Consider the following 19,327-nt stretch of genomic DNA (forward strand, 5'->3'; position numbering starts at 1 on the left):
TTATGCCTTGGGGAGTGGTACTTAAATGTTGTCTCATTGTCATCTGACATCAATGTAAAGATGATAAAGTTGCTATGTACTGACAGAGGGCTTTAATATCAGATGTTTCCACACAAACTGATCAAATTAGCACTGACTATTTACATTATATAAACAATATGAGGCATTTGGATAATTCAACAGCCAGAGGCCACATAATTGTTGAAGTTGAGTTGAAGAATGTTTTCTTTTTATAAAAAAAAAAAAAAACTCAGTTACCTTTACTCTGAAGGACTCTACCGGAAGTATCAATTTAACTTCAAATAGCTTTACACTGGAAGCAGGAATGGCGGCTATGATTACTAGAGGAAGGAGCCCAAAGACCCTGAAACTTTACTTGTAACGGCCCCGCAGAGGAATCTGTCTCCGGCGAAACGCAGAAACAACACCCTGTAGCGGATTCAGGGCAGAAGAAGTGCTGTAGCGTGTGGTTAATGTGGCTAATGTCCAGATCGAGAAGGTGGACGCACTTTACGACTTGCTAGTTAGCCTGCCGTAAGAGCCGCTGACTTTGATTCAAGGTAGCTGTTAGCTCACATCACTACTAGCCAGCTGTTGGCCACTTTACTTGGCTGCCCAGTAAGTTAACTAAGTAATTAACTGTGTGAAAACATTCAGTATTTGAAATTTCCATTTGAGACTGGCCGCTGTTTGTTGGTGGACAGTATTAAGGGCGCTTAAAGAGAGTGGGACCACACGACAACAAGTTGATACAGCGTGTTGTGAACATTATTATTGCTAACCTCACCGTTAGCTAGGAAGTAAAGCTAGCTAAGTTGGGATCCTAAAGTCTCGCCCATTTTCGGATCCTGCCCCAGCCATTGGCTAAGGGCTAATCAACAGCCAACTAGTCTGGTTTACAGGTTCACTTGGTACTACGATGGAAAGTCTAACGCTGAGTGATGTCGAGCAGAAATATTATTCGGAATTGTTCGTATACTGCGACACGGACAACACCAAAAAAGTGGCTTCCAATGGGAGAGTTCTTGACCTTTTCCGGGCGGCCCAGCTACCCAGCGAAGTTGTCCTGCAGGTAAGCTAACTATAGCAGGTATCGGGTTTTAAACAGTTATCCTCAGACTGTGAGGCTAACTGCAAAGCGTGGCATTTTTATCAGATAAGGTATAAACTTGGCTGCCTGTCCGAGCTGACCTGTCATTCTGTTTAGCTGAAGTTAGCTTGGCTGGTTAGCAAAGCTGCGCAGCTAGAGACACACCTTCTTCTGGCTAATGTTAGCCTCAGCCAAAAGAGTGAAGGCAGCCTAACCACACAGTTAACAATAGCTGGAAATAAGAGTCTCTAACTGGCGTTGTAACAAAGATAGGAGACGCCTTTATGTCTGCTTTTCAGTCGTGTTTCTATGTGGTCACGCTTTTAGTAACAACCAATTTGTATAACGTAAATAATGTGCTAATCAGCAATGTGCCCACTCTTTCCTGTCCTCTCCTTCCACAAGCATCTTCCTTTATTTTAGTGGGTTGTTGATATGGTGGAAACACAGACTCAATGTCACCGTGTCTACTTGGTAGTGCGATTTATTAAAGTAATCATATAACCTGAATAGTTTCCCAGAAGACTGTTTCCTGCACAGACTTTGTAGATCAGCTCTTAATTGTATTTGTATTAACCCTTTTCCAGAATGCAGTTGTCATGTTGTACCACTGGTTACACATGGGTATGCAAACCAGTATACATTGTTATAAATGCATTACTATATTTGGAGAGAGCTAGTCACTATAAAATGATTTAAATTAGTTTAGAGGGACGTGCAGCTGCATAGGGTAAAAATGTCTACATTTAGATTTTTATAAAATCCCTTTATAGCAAGAGTTGTTTTGGGTGCAAAGGGTTCTCCTAGACTTTAATCAGAGCAAACCCAAAAGTAAGTCAGTACTAACTACTACTTTGAAACATTTTTGTGGTTTGATATAACTGGTTGGGTCACGATGTTTGTTGTAATAATACTCAAATCCAGACCTCAGTAATGGAACTAACATCTGATTATTGTTTTTTTTCGCCTTGGGTGGAATTCACCTCAGGCATTGCACATCTAACACTGGGCTTTGCTGTGCTGATTTTAAATGATCAGACTAATAAGGCGTGTTGCAATGTGCTGTAGCAGTAATTGCAAGGCACTGCTGACACCACCCCCTCTGTCAGGATGTTATTTACATACAAGTGATGTTATATTTCTTTGCAATAATGTTTAACGTGTTAAGCATTCCCCTAATTTTCCTCTCTTCTCACTGTGCTCACACAGAGACTGCTTGTGTCTTTTAAGGGTTTATTAAAAAAAACATGATGGAGTATTTTGTCAGACAAAAAGTTTTGGCTCGAGGTGTTTGAGTAAAGTCACCTTATGATGTGATTATTGCATATGCACAACAGCATCTCGTAGTTTCATCTCTGGTAATCACATCTATAGAGTCCCTGCCACTGTCCCTTAACTGCGAGTCATGAGTAGCCAGTTAAACTGCAGCCGCCTGTTCTTGTGACTCCAGGTCTCTCAACAGGCCAGTATTTGCAGTTTGTGAGTCAGCATCCTTTTCAAGGTCAACAAGGGGGGAGCTGTGTGGCAGAAGAACCGTGCAGCGTCGTAGCTCTCTGCTTTGGAAGTCTACATTGAGCCCATGAGACGCTACAGTGTCATGTTGTGACAGGCTGAGAAAAGTGACTGGTGCTATTTTATGCTCACACACTCGGATTAAGTCCTTTGTCAGCAGAAGAGGGATCAGCAAGCTGTGGTGGGCTGTTGGTGTTGTGGCTCGCAGTGCTGAAGGACCGGCAGATGAGGGGTTTTTGTAATGCTATGAAAATTAACTTCATTGGTATTAATCACCCACAGGCTGCAGTTGTACTTTTATTGCTTTTATTCAGTGCCACACTATCTATTATCTGTGCGTCCATATTTCAGACATTTTAGTTTCTCTTGTGTTGCTCAGCCTTCCATTTTGCACACAGCTTTCTCTAGTGGACATGCATTACATCAAATAAAGGGATAATCAGGGTTATAACTGCTGAGACCCATTGAACATCTGCCAGTGAGTGCAGTAAACGAGAGGGTTGCTTGTGCTGCATTTGTGACTAAAAGCAAGTATCAGTGTCAAGTGTTTACAATGTTTTATTTGACCACAGAAGCAATTAATCCAACTTTTAAGGGAAACCCTAAATAACAGCTATGGCTTTGGTTAATTTCTTTATTGTTAAACTTACCTATTGGCGAATTGTCAGTGGGAAGCCCAGCTGTGCTCTTTCTGGATGAATACAATGTTGTTAACTGTTCCTCCTTGTCTTTGTGTGGGGGTTCAGATCACAGAGCTATGTGGAGCCACTCGGCTGGGCCACTTCGGACGGAGCCAGTTCTACATTGCTCTGAAGCTTATTGCCATCGCCCAGTCTGGGCTACCCCTAAGGGTGGAAAGCCTCAACTCGGGTGAGTCCAAACTTGAATCTACTCATTGTTGCAGTTTGGCGGTGCAGGAACACACATCAGTGCTTTTAACTATGTTTTTTTGCTTCTCTGGGGTTGATGGTATGTTTGGAGATGCCAGACCTGAAAAATACTTTGTACCACACTGATATATGGTATTTACTTTATGTATTGATATACGTCAGCCAGTAATAGTTGTCTCTTTTATTGTCAAAATGAAAGCTGCATGAATTTGAGGTTGTGGAACAGGAAGCAAAGGACAGTTGTCCGTTATTTTCAGTCATTGTAGCATTTTGTTACATAAGAAAACCGAAATAAAAAGATGATGTTAACCGATAGTAGGGTTGCAAAATTCCATGAATTTTCAAAGTTGGAAGCTATCTATGAGACTTGAGGGGAATTTGTAGGAATTAACAGAAATAACCTGGATTTTTTTCAAAAGTGAAGCTTGGGAAGCTAAATATAGTTGGTAAAAAAATAAATAGTAGCTTCATCTTGGCTAAAACAGTCAGATTTCATACAAATGTAGTTAAGTATCTGTGCTATTCCTCAATCAATTGGCACATAGCACAATTACTGCAGTGCCATTGAGGCCACACCCCCAACTTGCATTGTGCATTCCTTCATCACATGCACAGATCATTTCTATTGTGAAATTCTGAACTCCTAAAGCTCCTCTTTCGACCACACAGACACAGACTGTTGAAGCCACACATTTGAGCCCAAAGACTACATAAAGTCAAGTACGTTTTGATGACATTATGAGGCGGATGTATTTGATCTGTGGTGTTAAAATTTAACGTGCAACTATTAAATCAAAATGTAAATTTTGTCATCTTATTCAAGAGAATGAGATCTGATGAATGGAGGAATATTTTCAAAATTCCCAAACTCAAGTTTCCTTAGAAAGTTTCTGGAACTTTACAGGGACTTTTCCACCCTTTTGCAGCCCTAACTGATCACGTCTAAAACATCAAATGAGTTTTTCTACAGCTAAAGGGGTGAGGAAACAGGTTATTTAAAGAATTTCACATCATGTATGCAGGATGTATGTTTGACCATAGGGTCCATGTTACATTGTCTTGATGGTCAACTGATAAAGATGTATCACAATTTCTAAAGACGACAGACTATATAAGTAGCTCTGGGAAACAGGTTGGCCTGTATATTAAGAAATATTGATTTCTTTTTTTAAAGGCTTTTAACTAAGCCTTTTGGATGGCTTATCATTCATAGTGGAAGACAGTTTATCTTAATGTAAAGTACGATGACCCCAAATAGCGGCTTATCATACATTTTTGAGAAATTTATCATCCCTTCTGAACTGTTTTTGGTCTAATATTCATGCTACAGATTACCAGAGTTTGAAGTCTTGAGTACTGATGAGTTTGTTAAATTGTGTTTTTACGTTAAAACACAAACACTCACCGACTTTGGCCCTGAAATATTGCAACATGCTGAGATGATTTTGTAATTTGATAAACGCATAAGGAAGCACAAAGCCAACTTCCTCTTAGAAAAAGGGTCACAGTGTACAGCGTGATGGTGGTTATTAGGTTTGGGGATGTTTTGGACTTTGGAAACCTGTCTTCACAACGATGGTGTCTCAGAAGTCGATAAAGGTAATGATGAACTGGTTAAAAATGTTGATTTACTTGGTGCTCTCAGACAGTATGAAGGCGGCCAACTGTGCCAAAATATGGAACTGAAAATGACTGCAGGATTGACGCTTTTACAGGTGGAAAATGATCATCCAGAAAATAAATACTTACATGTTAGAACAGGGCTACAGTGTCGATTTACTGTGGTTGCTGCATGCTCCCGTCTTTTCAAAATGTTCCTCTGTGTTTTTTCACCAGTCTTATCCATTTTGATTTGTAAATTAATATTTCTAGAAGATTGCGATGTAGGGCTGCTCGAGTTTGACAATTAAATTAAGGATTGAGATCATTTATTGACTGGTTTTTAGAGAGGGTCAAAAGCCACGAATGGAAAGTCACACTGCGTTGATTAAAAACAAGAGTATGATCGCAAAACGAGATGCAAAACGCGATGCAGCACAATAGTTGTTCTACCTCGATAATCGTCAAAAGCCAAAATGAGAATTTAAAGTGAAATTCCGTCTTCCACCGTTTCATTGGTCAATTTAAATCTGATATAACAACACTGGTGCAACTAATCAGCCACTATTTCTGGCTTTGTCATTTGAAGTCCTTGTTATTTCCTGTTTTTGATATTCCTGTGGTCACAGTTTATTTGACAGTGCCCACTGGTGCTCTCTACTATTTACTAAATTCTGCCATTTCCATGTAATTCCCCTGTTTGAAGAATCTGTAGCGCAGGTTTTTTTTAGAACTGGGATACAAACCGGAGCAAAAGTCAATATTTTCATTGCAGCAACATCAGAAGTTAAGTTTCCATGTTTTGCTTTGATATTCAGCAACATAATGAACCAACTTTATAAGACACTAACACTGCATGTTGCGTGTTTCTTTTTGACGAAGCATTCGTCCCTGTGAGGACTACTCACACTGCTCCCATTTTACAGCTCTTTACAAGCCAATTTACCATCATCTGACTGTAACAAGTATATGACTCTTCCAGGCATTCTGGGAAATATAAACAGTCAGTACACAGAGAACTCCTGTAATCCATCACAGACTGATTGTATTGGACAATATCAGTGCCTTTAAGGGTGAATTTGTTAGCATGTTTTTTGGCTTCTTCATGACACTCATTTCTGTTTCGCCAGTCAAAGATCTGCCGCTGCCCAGGTTCGTGGTGGGGAAGAACGAAGCCGAAGCGAGACACGCAGCACTGTACCAGGATACAGACAGCCAGGGCATGTACCCAGCTCCTGGAGCTGCAGTAATACCCAGGCCACCAGGCAGGGTTCACCAGAACAAGAAATGTCCCCCTTCATCCACCTCACATCCTGTCCATGAAGTCATCCAACCCCTGGCACCCAGCATAGAACCACAGGTTAGTAACTAAACTGTTCCGTGGAGATGTGACACATATTTAAATCGTCTCATTCAGTACTTGTTGACGTCACGTCGGCCTCTGACCCTTCAACATATAAAATGCCAACAAACATGATAACAGGAGGGATAGTGTCAATATTCCCTTGTATGGGTAAGGCTTAGAATGGACAAACCTGTTTGTATTTATGTTGCGAGGCACATTATACAACAGCTGAACCCTGCGGTTGCTACAAATAAACTGCTGGTTCAATGCCACTTCTTGAGTTTTTCCTTATCATGTTTGGTTACTTGTTTCTCAAATTACCTTCTGAAATTTTCCGACATTACTTTGCGTGTGTGTTGACATGCCAGTCAGTTATGCAGATCTCTCATACAATTTCTATTTGCGAGCAGTTGTGAAATGTTTTTTTCGCTGGTTGTTTGAACATCCCACATCTGTGATGATGCAGATAAAAAAAAAACCATTTGAAGTAGCTCTTACATGGTTCAGATGTGCTGCGCTAAAGATAGAAGTCATGTTGCACATGAAACAGGATCTGAAAGATAACGCTCATGATAAGGCAGTGTCGCTAAATGTTTGCACATTCGTGTTTTATTTATATACTGTGTTAAAATACAGCACATTGACTTATCTTTGTTAATCAAATGCTGTATTAAAAAAAAAAATCCATTTTATAGAATAAAAAGCCTTATATGTTTGCTTGTGTTTCCAGCCCGAACCGACGTCCCCGGTTGTCTCGCCTCACCAGTCTCCCCCCACCTCCCCTCACTCCTGGAGGAAACACAAGCGACAGCATAGCGGCGGAAACGCAGACAGGCAACCGGTGGTGGCTGCAACTGGAGCTGTGTGGACGCAGTTCAGAGAACCACAGACAGGTAACAGCCACCGCTTCGAAATGTCGCCCTCTCAACCCGCTCTGACCTGAAAAAAAGGGTTACAAATGGGGGATGCGAGGTACTCCTGCTGTAGCTGCGATTTAAGTGAGAAAGAGTTGGAAAAAGAAACACATTAGTTGTGTCATGTTATTTCATGGCATATATTTGCTGAGAAAGGCAGCGGTTAGTTATTAGGGGAATAAAGGTCTTTGTCAGCATGGAATGGGTTAGAGATATTGCTGTCATTTAGTGACTTTGGAATGTTTGATGTTAAACATACTTGGCTGTGATCATCCCTCCAGGTCCTGTCACCGGTGATGGCATGTGGTCGTCACACTCGCCGCCTCCTCCAAGTCAGGAAAGTTGGGTCAGTTTCACAGCAGACACCCCTCCCTCCAGCACACTCCCAGCAATGCACCCCTCATCAGTCCAGGTAGAGCAGCAGGGATATTAATTCCTGCTTATCTAATTTCTTGTTTGTTCACTCTTATTTTCCCAATTTTCTAGCTAAGTTGGGTCCTTTTTATAATTTTAATAGGCTCGGCCATTTTAAGAAAAAAAAAATGATGCAACGCTCCAAATTATTTTGGATTTATTTAATTTGTCCTCAGTCTATCAGAAAAAACACAGTAAAACAAGATGTCACAGCTCAGATTGTAATGAATTTAGGTCTGCATGTAGCTCAGGGGGAAGAGCAGTCAACTGCTCATCAGAAAGTTGGTCGTTTGGTCCCTAACTAATGTCTTGGAGTGTCGCTAGGCAAGATACTGATCTCTACAATACCCCAAAATGTATTCCTTACTTGTAAGTTGCTTTGGATAAAAAGCATCTGCTGTATAAATACAGTGCAATGTCTAATGGGAGGATGACTTCACACTATTGTAACAGCCTGCGTATAGCCTCCCAATGAATTTCATTACCCTCGTTAATGAGCTGACATTCCGCCATCAGATGTTGCAATAATAAATAAATAATAATGAAACACGATATAAACTAACCCCAGTTGTGTGTTAAACATCAGTCAGCATTTTAAATCAGTGACTTGTTTACCAGCACACTGAGATGGAAACTTTAGCTCCCAGACAAAGGCTTCTGTTCCCGGTGCCTAATTTTAGGAAGATGTCCCATTTTCTCTTATCATATTGGAGTCATTAAAGCCGACAACATGCTTCAAGACAATACGAGTTTTACTCTACATGAATTTCTGCCATCGTCGTGTTTTAAAGTTGACTAGAATTATCATAATTTCCTGCTGTAATTGATCCCGAATTATGTTTTTTCTTTCTTTTTTTTTTTTATTTTTTTTTTTTTTACTGTAAAAGAAACAACATTTTCTCAAAATTTAAAGTCTGGACCTGAAATCCAGGCAAAGGCAGAAGGGATGTCTCAGACAAGATTTCTGTCTCCGATACCAATCTGGGTAATGTTAGTTGATATCACCTGATATAGATTCTCAATCTGACACTTAAAGTTTCCGTGTATATGCTTGACACCTTGGCAGCTCTGCCGTGCAGGAAGGAAACCAACCTTTCCTTAATGCAGTTATTAAGTTTTGGTTCATAACAATATAAGCAAAATTACAGCATAAACTGGATGAAGGTAGTTTTTTTTTTCGTTTTTTTTTTTCTCAACATTCCTTGCGACGTTCAGTGTAACATTAAAGAGATAAAAGTGGGACAATCGTACGTGTTCAGTAGTGACACTGAATGCAGCGTGGATCAGAGCTTCCCTGATAGACATCCACTCATTTCTGTTTATTTTCCCTGCAGGAAAGCACAACGATACGAACCGTGGCGTCGGCTGCAACAACCAATGAGATCCAGCGACAGTCCAGCAGCTATGATGATCCTTGGAAGATCACAGATGAGCAGAGACAGTATTACATTAACCAGTTTAAAACCATTCAGCCTGACCTCACTGGTTTCATACCTGGTAGGAAAAAGCAAACACGTGCACACAAAAAGGAATCCAAGAAGAAACAAAACGTGGATTGATTGGAACTGACTCCACTCTGTGTCTGTGCGTTTCAGGGTCAGCGGCAAAAGAGTTCTTCACCAAATCAAAGCTACCGATCTTAGAGTTGTCACATATTTGGTGAGCCATTACTATTTCTGCTGGATTTGCCTATCTTAGGGAGACATCTGAACCGCCTGTATGGTCTTCAGGATGACATGTTACAACGAATGATATTGATAACTTATGTATTTTCATATACATGTAGGTTGGAACATATTATTCGAATTGCAACAGTCCACATTTTTTATTTGCAAGTAGTTTTTTTTAGCTTCTCTAATTTGATCATTATTCAACTTGATATTTCTCTCGACTGCATACTGCAGCTAACTTTATTAGCCAATTGGTTTTCAGCCGAGTGTTGTGCAGGGCTGTTAGATGCAAAGACTCTGAGGAGCTGGACGGATTACTTTACTGTGAAGTTTTGAGCAGGTCTCATTACTGCTAATTTCATTACAACTAAGTGTTAAATGCTGATTACAGAAGGATCTATGTGCATTGATGAGACATGTGCATAAGGGCTAAACTTCATTCACAAATGCAGACAACGTCGGATTTAAAGGCTGGTGGAATAATCAATGTAGTGTCTGGCTTAAGCTTCAGTTGTCATTGTAACACAGTCTAATGTGTGTCTGAAGGGAGCTGTCAGACTTTGATAAAGACGGAGCGCTGACCCTGGACGAGTTCTGCGCGGCCTTTCACCTGGTTGTGGCCAGAAAGAATGGCTACGACCTCCCAGAGAAGCTGCCTGAGAGCCTGATGCCAAAGCTGATTGACCTGGATGATTCAGCAGGTACGCTGGCTCGCTCTTTGTGTCTCCTGCACCCTTTTCTAATTTCTCAACCTCAAAACTGTGAGGCAACGACGCTGCCATGTGCTTGGTAGCAGTTGATTGATGCGGAGTTTCCTTGGCAGAGCTTCATACTCTGCTGCCCAGTGTTAACACAGCAGAGACCTTGTTGTACGTGTATACAAAGGACAGTTGTAAGCACTTGTATGAAGTCATATTTCTAAGAGAATGATCGTAAAGACACAGAAGAAGAAGAAGATGGTCTTGTGATTATTGATCGCAGTGATAATAGTAAGAGTAAAGGGTTGTTTACCATACAAACGATTAGTTTCTATTAATTTGACTAATACTTGACATTCTGGTGGGTCCTTTTTAAAGAAAAATCTCATAACTTTCCCAGATGTCACATCTATTTATTTGATTTTTTTTTAGTCTTAAAATATGGAATTTTCCATGAATTGCCTTTGAATAGATTTAATAATTTGTTTCCCTAATTTTTAACCTTTTACTCATCATTATTACACATTATTATTCATAGTTTTGGGATTGTTACTGTAGGACAAAGTAGGACAAAGGCTCAGTTTCTCAGTTGTTTCCAGTGTTTGTGTTGAGGTAAACTAATTGACTGCTGTTAACAGAATCCTCTACTTCCCAAAAAGGAAGCCTTTTTAAGCCAACTTTCTGTTCCTTTGGGGAACATGCAAAATGGTTGTTGTAACATGATATCACAGGAAAAACAAAGTTTACTTTCTTTGTTTTGTTCATGGAAAAGAAAGCTCAAACAGGATCTTTCTCAGTAAAACCACAGATAACATTAAGAGTGTTTAGTTTAATTTTCTAAAGAAACATGGATCTCTAGGGTATTTGTGTTACCAGGAGCCCACTGCTATCTAAGTTTGTGTGCAACTTTCACACCTTTAGAAGTCCCGGAGCCGACTGCTGATGGTGGGTACTCTGCGTCGCCGGTGGAGGTCACCCCCAGCAAGTCCCCCTCTATGCCTTCACTCAACCAGGCGTGGCCAGAGATGAACCAGAACAGCGAGGTTCCAGCATGCACTCAACACCCGACTCTGTGACAAATTTACACAAACTTGAAGCTCTTTGCTTGTTTTCGCTTTTGCTCTGTTTGGGTCACTTGTTTGAAAGTGTTCTTCCTCCATGCATCGGTCATGATTTGATTGCCATCAACTTCCTCATCATCAAACATAATTACTGATAATCCAGCACCTCTTCTTTTTCTCCGCGGTTCTGTGACGGTTGCCTGCAATTTAAAATCGAATTTTTTTGTGTCCATGCCTGCTGATGATGTCATGTCATCAAGTCATCTGCCGATGACTGATGTCCCATCAGCGTCACGGCTGAGACTGATGATGTAAATGTGTGATGTCACTGCACTGGCTGACTGACATGTTTTTTTTCTCACTGTCTATCTCCTGCAGCAGTGGGAGACGTTTAGCGAGCGCTCCTCCAGCTCACAAACTCTGACCCAATTTGACTCTAACATTGCACCAGCTGACCCTGTAAGTCAATCACTTAGAATGCATGTTTTCACCATTAATGGACAGACATTAACCCTCTTTAGAACTCTGTGCCTGTCACTCTTTCTGTGCATGTTGTTCTTTTAAAGTGCAATGCCCATCATCAGCAGTGGCCACTGCGCTGTGATTTGGCTGGCTTAGCTTCCATTGGACATCACTTTTGTGTGTTTTTTTTCTACAGTGGGACCCACCAATACCACGTTTATTTTCAGATTGCGATACACATATTTAGTGGCAACTGTTTCATGGATAGCTCAACACATTCGGCTTGGCAGAAAAGAGCAGTATCAGTAGACGACAACAAAGTATATTTTTGCAAGAATATGCATGTTTTTTTAGCTACTCGTTCATTCTGACCACAAACTCGAGCAGAAACAGCTGTGGTGTATCTATTAAGTAACCCTTAATTCTTCTCAAAACTCAATTTTTTTTTTCTCTTGATTCTCTTAAAATTAATCAATTAAAACATAATAGAAGGAAACTTGTATAGGAAGAATCAAGTAAGAGTTTAGCATCCAAACACTGAGCCGATCGGCTCCTTTGGTGGTAGAAGTGTAATCTGATTTGTATTTATCAAATCACATTTCATGCACATTTCATGTACAAAACAATTCAAAGTGCTTCACATAAAATAAAAGCATTGCAGCAGGGAGTGTAAGAAGCTTTAAAAATACATAAAAGAATATAAAGAGAAACAAATAAAATAATTTAAATGAATTTTTAAAAAAAAAACATAAATTAAAAGATATCGTGTAGAAACTCAATAAATGTAACATTTCAAATCCTGTTGGTTCTCAAGAGAAAAGTAAGACTAAACATTGAGAGGACGAATCATTAAAAAAAAAAAGGAGGATATCACTTGCAGAATAACCAAAAATATTGCTGAAAGTGTTGTCATTCTTCATTTATCACCAGCAAGTTTATTTTTTTTATTTTTTTTTAATCCATCAGCTGAAGTGGGTTTGATACAAATATTTACTTTGCCAGCCACCTCTTCATACGAGCTGCAACATTCCAGCTCACCCTGTCTGGACGATATTGGGGTCTCCAGAGTAATGTGTACTGCCATAATAAGTTAAAAACACAATGTCTGTTTTGATCACCATCTCAGTTAGAAAACCAAGAAAGTGTGTCTTTCTGTATTTATACTCTTGAAATTCTTCAAACCGCTGCAAACTGTGAAAATTAGGTGTCTCTGAGGTGAAATGGATCACTTTTTTTTTTTTTTTTTTTCCCACATTGTGTGTACTTGATTAATCACTGTTACAAGGACGAGGCTAAAAGACTCGGCCTGTCCAAGTAAACGGTTTGAAAAAAGACGGAGTTCGCCTTATGTCAATCCTCATTTTCTCAAATATTCATCTGTCTGTCCTGAAGGACACGGCCATCGTCCACCCAGTGCCCATCCGGATGACGCCCAGTAAGATCCACATGCAGGAGATGGAGCTGAAGAGGACTGGCAGTGGTGAGACTTGCTCTGGCCTTTAGCCTAGATAATACATGTGTGCAGCTGCAGGCGTTCCCAATGCTCATTTAGCCTGTTTTTATGGACGCCGTTATGAAGAGCTTAACGTCACTTCAGTGTTATTTGACGCTAATATGAAAGAAAACATTATAATCTATACCAACTCACTTTTAAACTTAAAAATAAAGTCATTTTGACTCGCTCTTTGTGCCACCCCCCCCCAGTATAGAAGTGCTTCAGAATACAGTTTGTCCTGCTGAGTTTGCAGTGTGGGAAACCTAATGACAACCCAAGAGGCATAATTTGACATTTGATATCAGTAAACACACCCTGATGTATCATTAAACACAACTGCACAGCTTTCTGTTCATAAACATACAGTGAAAATGATTTGTGTTCAGGCTCATTAGCAGTTTCTGCAGCTGTTACTGGAGCATTGTGGCTCCAAACTAATGGCAAAGCTGCTTACTGTTCATTATCAGTGTTTATTTTAATTTCTAAGTACTGGCTGCTGTAGATTCAACACTTTCCCTGTTCCTTTCTGAACCCTCAGACCACAATCACCCTACCAGTCCTCTGCTTGTGAAACCTCCAGAGCTCTCTGAAGAAGCCAAAATGCCTGCTTCCATGAAGTTTGTAGCTGCCAACACTGCGGGTGAGTAAAAGATGGGCTGCTCTGAAACAGCGTGGGTGGAGTATTACGCTCAACTTCTAAGACTTATAATGAAAGCTTTTGGGAAAAATGTACAATCAACACTGATGCTGCAGAAGAAGAGAGATCCCTATGTTTTCCTTTTTTAATTACCTTTGTTTCTCTGCTGCTTGCATTATTTTGGATACATGATATTAACTTTTATGCATTAACATTTTATTGCCTCTAACTGGTAACTTTGTCATTGGGGAGAAAACAGAAGCACCTGGCAACAAATTTAGTGACTTTTTTGACTAATTGCAGCCAGATATTATTGAACAGTCGCCATAACAGGCCCCATGAAACATAAGGAGGCACCTTCCTTCTGATATGTCTTAATGCCTGTTCAGTCACTGGCAGCAGCGCAGCCGGCGGTGCACATACGCATACTCAATATAAGTTATAGTTATATCGATATAACCAAATTCAAAGTGCAGCCGTTGACTGTGGTCATTTTTGTCGATATCAGACCAGTGACTTTATTTGCTGTGTGTCAGAACTGTTGGACACAATGTCGTTTGTTCATGTCTCTGCAGGCTCAGCATAGTTTGTGTCTGTATTGCCTTTGTGTCAACATATTGTTCTGTCTCTGTACTTTCTGTTATGAGTTGTACACTTTGAGGTTAATAGTTTGTTTTAATTTGATTTTACTTTCCATGAAGCTGATGGTTACAGCAGTTCAGATTCCTTCACCTCAGACCAGGAACCAATCACCAGGCAAAGGTAACTTGTTTTCTTTGGTTGGAAGAGAAGTTAAAACTCGACCTTGTGCTTTGAATCATCATATTTTATCTTTCCTGGACTTTTTCACAGGTGACTTAGACCATTTATAACTTGAAGTGGGGCTGTCTGTATCATTATCCATTTGTTTGTTTGGACTAATGTTGATACATGGCACAGTAAATCGGACTAAATCTAGAAACAAATTTTTCTCTTAAGGTCTCAGTCGGGTACGTCTCCAGAGGCTCTAAAGGTGGTAGCTCCACCTCCGCCTCCTCCCCGCCCACATCCCTCCCACTCTCGCTCCTCGTCCCTGGACATGAATCGCACCTTCGCAGCCACATCCACTACAGGGCAACCGCAACCCTCTACGATAGCGTTCCCTCCTGCAGTGCCTCCTCGACCACTACCCACACAGGTACATGAACAAAACCGCGTATTTGAACTGAAATCATTTTCACCTGCTCCACCTGGACCTGGCACTTTTTTCCCCATTACAAAAACCTTCCCTCCTTTCTTCCCTCTCCTGCCTGCTTCCCAGACATCAGCACCACTCACAGGGCACCGTGTGGAAGCTGAAGCTGTACCTGGAGGCGGGGCGGTGCTCACCACAACCTCCCCCCAGCAGATTCCTCAGCAGCCCAACTTCGCAGACTTCAGCCAGTTTCAGGCCTTTGCTGCCTCTGAACAGCCGTCCAGTCTGCCGGAGGTCGACAAACACAGCGAGGCAGGACAGGTAGATTTTTACCCAGAGCAAGCAGTTGTTATTTATTATATCATTTACCTTAAGACACTTTGATTTTCAACTCATTAACAAAACATTTCCACCGTTGAAGCTGTTATTTTGGTCTTTGGGCGCATGATTATAGGCAGTGTTGCAAATCACCGTTTGGGATCTTAAGCACTCAAACATTCATCCTTCTATGGATCTTTATCCAAGTTTGTTTAACATAAGATGGTTTATAGAGAAAGCGAATGTATATTAGGCTGTGTGTGGTGTTTCTCCTTTTTAACTCTGTTTATTTAACTGAGTTATAGACAGAGGGTTTTAGTGCCTGTTTTACACGCTAACAGAATGTTTGTCCTCTTGTTGTGAGCCTTCTATTTTGTAGTTTTAGTTTAACATTCATGCTCTTTTTTTTTTTCTTCTTTTTTTTGTATGTCAACAGGTGGAGAAAACATCAGAAGGTGCCGGCCCTTTAAGAACAGTCAAGAGTGATGGTCCAGCAGATGAGAGAACTTCAGCTACAGTCAACTCTGTACATCAGCTTTCTAATATAAACTTGAATGGATTATCTAATGCTTACAGTAAAAAACAAACTGCACATCATTTGTTTTGTAAAAGGAGAAAATGAACAGCTGCTGTCTTGCAAACAGCCTGTGTGACAACAAGGTTTTCACCTTATTTTGGTTTTGTTTTCCCAGCAGACCAAGGGCTCATCGGGCCCACTGGCTCCGCCACCAAAACCTGTTCGTCGGAGGTTGAAGTCTGAAGACGAGCTACGACCGGAGGATGAGCAGCACGGTCCGCAGAAATCCAGCATCATAGCTGCCGTCCTGGCCACTCAGCCCTCCATCCCCAGGTAGGAAACTTCTGTTGGTTCAGGAGACTTTTTTTTTTTTTTTTTTTTAAGAGTCTTATCACAGTTAGTTGCTGAATTTGTTTGCGTCAGTTTAAGTGTGTTTTTATTTTTATTTTTCCAGGTCGGTCGGAAAGGACAAAAAGGCAATTCAAGCTTCAATTAGAAGAAACAAGGAGACGAACACGGTCTTGGCGCGACTAAACAGTGAACTACAGCAACAGCTGAAGGTATGACGGACATCGGCTACTGTCTGTAGTGGTTAGAAAAAGATGGCTTGTCTCGTGGCTCTTGGTGTGCTCATACCTCTCACTGTTTTCCAGGACCTGCTTGAGGAGAGGATATCTCTGGAAGTCCAGCTGGAGCAGCTCAGACCTTTCTCCCACCTTTAACTAACGTGTGGAACTAAATTAGGCTGTAGTTCATCTGGATCAAGGCTGTGGCCCCCCCTCCCTTCCTCCACTCCTCGTCATTTCCGTCATTCCGGCTTTTCCTGGCGGCACCGTCACGCCGCAGGGCGTTCCGTTAAAAACTCTCACGCTCAATTACACATTGACCAACCAGAAACCGGACGGACCTGAGAGTACAGTCTTACCAGTTGGGGGAGGAGACAGAAGGGCGCCTTACAAACGGGCACTTTTCCATTTTCTTTCTAAAGAGAGGTGAAGGTGAGGATGACGGCGAACGCAGAGACGGTGTTCAACCAAGAGACAAACTGCTGGCGTCTCATTACTTTACTCTGTAAAGTGACCGAAGAAGAAATGCAGAGTGCATTTGTTTTCGTGTGACTGTTTGTGGCCATGTGTTCTTATTGAGTGACTTACCTGGAGAGTGCTACCAGTATGTTTGAACCCCCCCCCCCCCCCACACACACACACCAAACTCCTGTTCAATCAGGTCAGTTTAGGGAACACACTTGTTTTCTTTCTGAGAGAGAAAATGAGAGGTGAGAAAATCTGTTGGTTTTCCAGTTGGTTTAGATAAGCGTCTTCCAGTTTTTTGGCATATGAACCCCTCCTGCTACTACAGTACAAACATAGTCGCAACTGGACAACAGACAGCTGCTCTCAAGGCGTTAGTTCAGTAAACATCTTCAAAAATAGTAACTGTCAAACATTTGCCACGTGGAAGTAACTGACTATTAGTTTAGACAAAAACAGATTTCACAAGTGGGAAGAAACTGGTGTGGGGCTCCTCTCTGTAAACAGACGGGACTCGTGTGTTTGTGTGAGGCTTTAAATGGCTCAATCAGCAAGGCAAAGGCTTTTTTTGACTCATCCTGTGACATGAATTCAGCCCTTCCTCTTACTGCCCTTCTAGTCTACATATAGATATATATGATTGTGTGTGTGTGGTTGATGGCGTGATGCAGTGTGTGAAAGTTCTGTGTCCTCTATTTGTCTTCATGTTACAGTGTTTGAGGATTGATGTGACTGAATGGTTTAACTTTATGCCAAATGACTGAACTGTCACTCTGCTCTTTCATCTCTACTTTGGTTGTGTTGGAAGACAAAAAGAAGCTTCTTTCTTTTTTCTTTTTCTTTTTTTTTAATGTTTTTTTTTTTTTTTCCACACTTAGCTGTGGTTTGACATTTCAGCTTTCCTTTTAACTTCTCACACTGCAGTTGTCTTCAGTCTTCAACTTTTTCGGGAAAGCATGTAGTGGAAATAAATGTTCACTTGAAGGGTTTGAAAATTTCCAGCTGCTTGGCTGCAGAAGGCGCCGTTTATGAAGAATCGTGTTGCTGACCAGGGAGAAGTTTTCCTGCGATTTCTCCTCTGCGAACACGTGTGCACAGATCCAAACTGATGGTGCAGGAGTTTATGTAAAAATGTAGCTGTTTTCCAATCAGGCAGGCAGCACTATGCAAGTACGGGCGACGCATCTTCACAGACCAACTCTACTTTAGCTCTTTGTTCTATGATAGTAGCAACTGTGTGAACAGTATACTCTGGTTTTTGTATCATAGATCTTCCAGAACACCATCTATTGTATGTATGTTTGTGATTAATTTTGCCTTTTTTTTTTTTTTTTTTTGGGTACTTATGAGCAGTCCACTTCCCTCTGCTCCTGGCCCCCAGAGGGAATTAAACTCCAGCTCAGTGTTTTTATCAGGGCGGTTTCACCTGAAATCTGCAAAAATGTGACCTTTTGCTGGGTGGAGACAAAGCCCAACAAGAGACCAGTCAACAGAATGGGAGACCTGAATGACCTAACTGCACTTTGAACTGAAACCCCCCCCCCCCCCCCCCCCCCCCTCCTCACTCTCCTCATTATCTCAGCTATTTGTTACGTCCCCCTTTTTTAATCTGCATGTTTGTTCTTGTCTTTCACATGTATTTAAAAAAAAAAAAAGATGCTTTAAGAAGGAAAAAAATAACAAACCCCTCAAGTTATATTTCTCCAATACAATCTGGAAACTTACGTTTTTGTCCAAGTGTCTTGAAATGTCCCTATTTGTCTGACCAACTATTTTTTTTTTTGTCCCTGTGTTTTGGTGAAGCACCAGACTTCTTCTAAAGCCTTACTCCCACGACTGGCGTTCAGGTTTCCACGGCGGCTGACTGACCTCTCTCCCTTGTTGCATCAAGGCTCGCCTTCTTTTTTTCTGCTGTTGAGGACGATGGTGTACTTCGTGTGTATGTGTGCGTGTGTGCGCGCGATATCGTTTCCAGACCTGGAACTAATAACACTTAAAACCCGATTAAACACCTTCAAGTGGGATTGTTTAATGTTTGCTCGCACAACAGCTCCTTCCTCATCCCAAAACCCAAAAGGCAATCCAGGCAGGCAGAAGCAATCAGTCATTTAATGAAGTCTTTGATGGGATTTTGAATGCTATTTGCTCCCAGATCTGTGGTGTATATTGTATATGATACACACTTTTTGGACTCATATGTAAATTTGCATTAATTGCTGACTAACAGCGAAAGAATATTCTATTTAATTCCTTCTCTCTTGGCTGTGGGATCCTAGATGTTTAACTGCATGGATGTACTGTATCTCTGCAGATCTAATTAGCAGCTGTGTGATTTTTACACAAAAATAAAAAACGGCACAATATTTTAAACACGACTCTCCAGTCAGTTGTTTCTTTTGTTTATTTGAAGAAAATGATTTGTATTTAACTTAAACGGAAATGGAACAAAACTGTGCTTCAAAATTGGTCACAAATTGTCTTTTTTTTTTTTTGCCAAAAT

At 41.0% G+C, this 19,327-nt stretch overlaps 1 protein-coding gene across 4 annotated transcripts; it reads left to right on the forward strand.

Annotated features, from left to right (window-relative positions):
- The first annotated feature begins 302 nt into the window (after positions 1-302).
- reps1 (RALBP1 associated Eps domain containing 1) lies at positions 303-18,373 on the forward strand. 4 transcript variants are annotated; one of them, XM_075458861.1, is made up of 19 exons: positions 303-1,072; positions 3,349-3,472; positions 6,222-6,451; positions 7,167-7,329; positions 7,632-7,762; positions 9,099-9,261; positions 9,360-9,423; positions 9,981-10,135; positions 11,054-11,175; positions 11,572-11,652; positions 13,048-13,135; positions 13,689-13,790; positions 14,489-14,549; positions 14,766-14,964; positions 15,088-15,282; positions 15,716-15,805; positions 15,972-16,129; positions 16,251-16,356; positions 16,450-18,373. In XM_075458861.1, exons 1-19 carry the CDS (start codon positions 920-922, stop codon positions 16,516-16,518), a joined length of 2,454 nt encoding a protein of 817 aa, XP_075314976.1. In that variant the 5' UTR covers positions 303-919; the 3' UTR covers positions 16,519-18,373. The 4 variants fall into 4 exon arrangements, with proteins under 4 accessions (XP_075314976.1, XP_075314977.1, XP_075314978.1 ...); XM_075458862.1 differs by having other exon boundaries at positions 15,975-16,129; XM_075458863.1 differs by having other exon boundaries at positions 7,632-7,696.
- The last annotated feature ends 954 nt before the right edge of the window (positions 18,374-19,327 follow it).

Source organism: Odontesthes bonariensis, chromosome 24, assembly GCF_027942865.1.
Source record: "Odontesthes bonariensis isolate fOdoBon6 chromosome 24, fOdoBon6.hap1, whole genome shotgun sequence".
Classification (NCBI taxonomy): Eukaryota; Metazoa; Chordata; class Actinopteri; order Atheriniformes; family Atherinopsidae; genus Odontesthes; species Odontesthes bonariensis.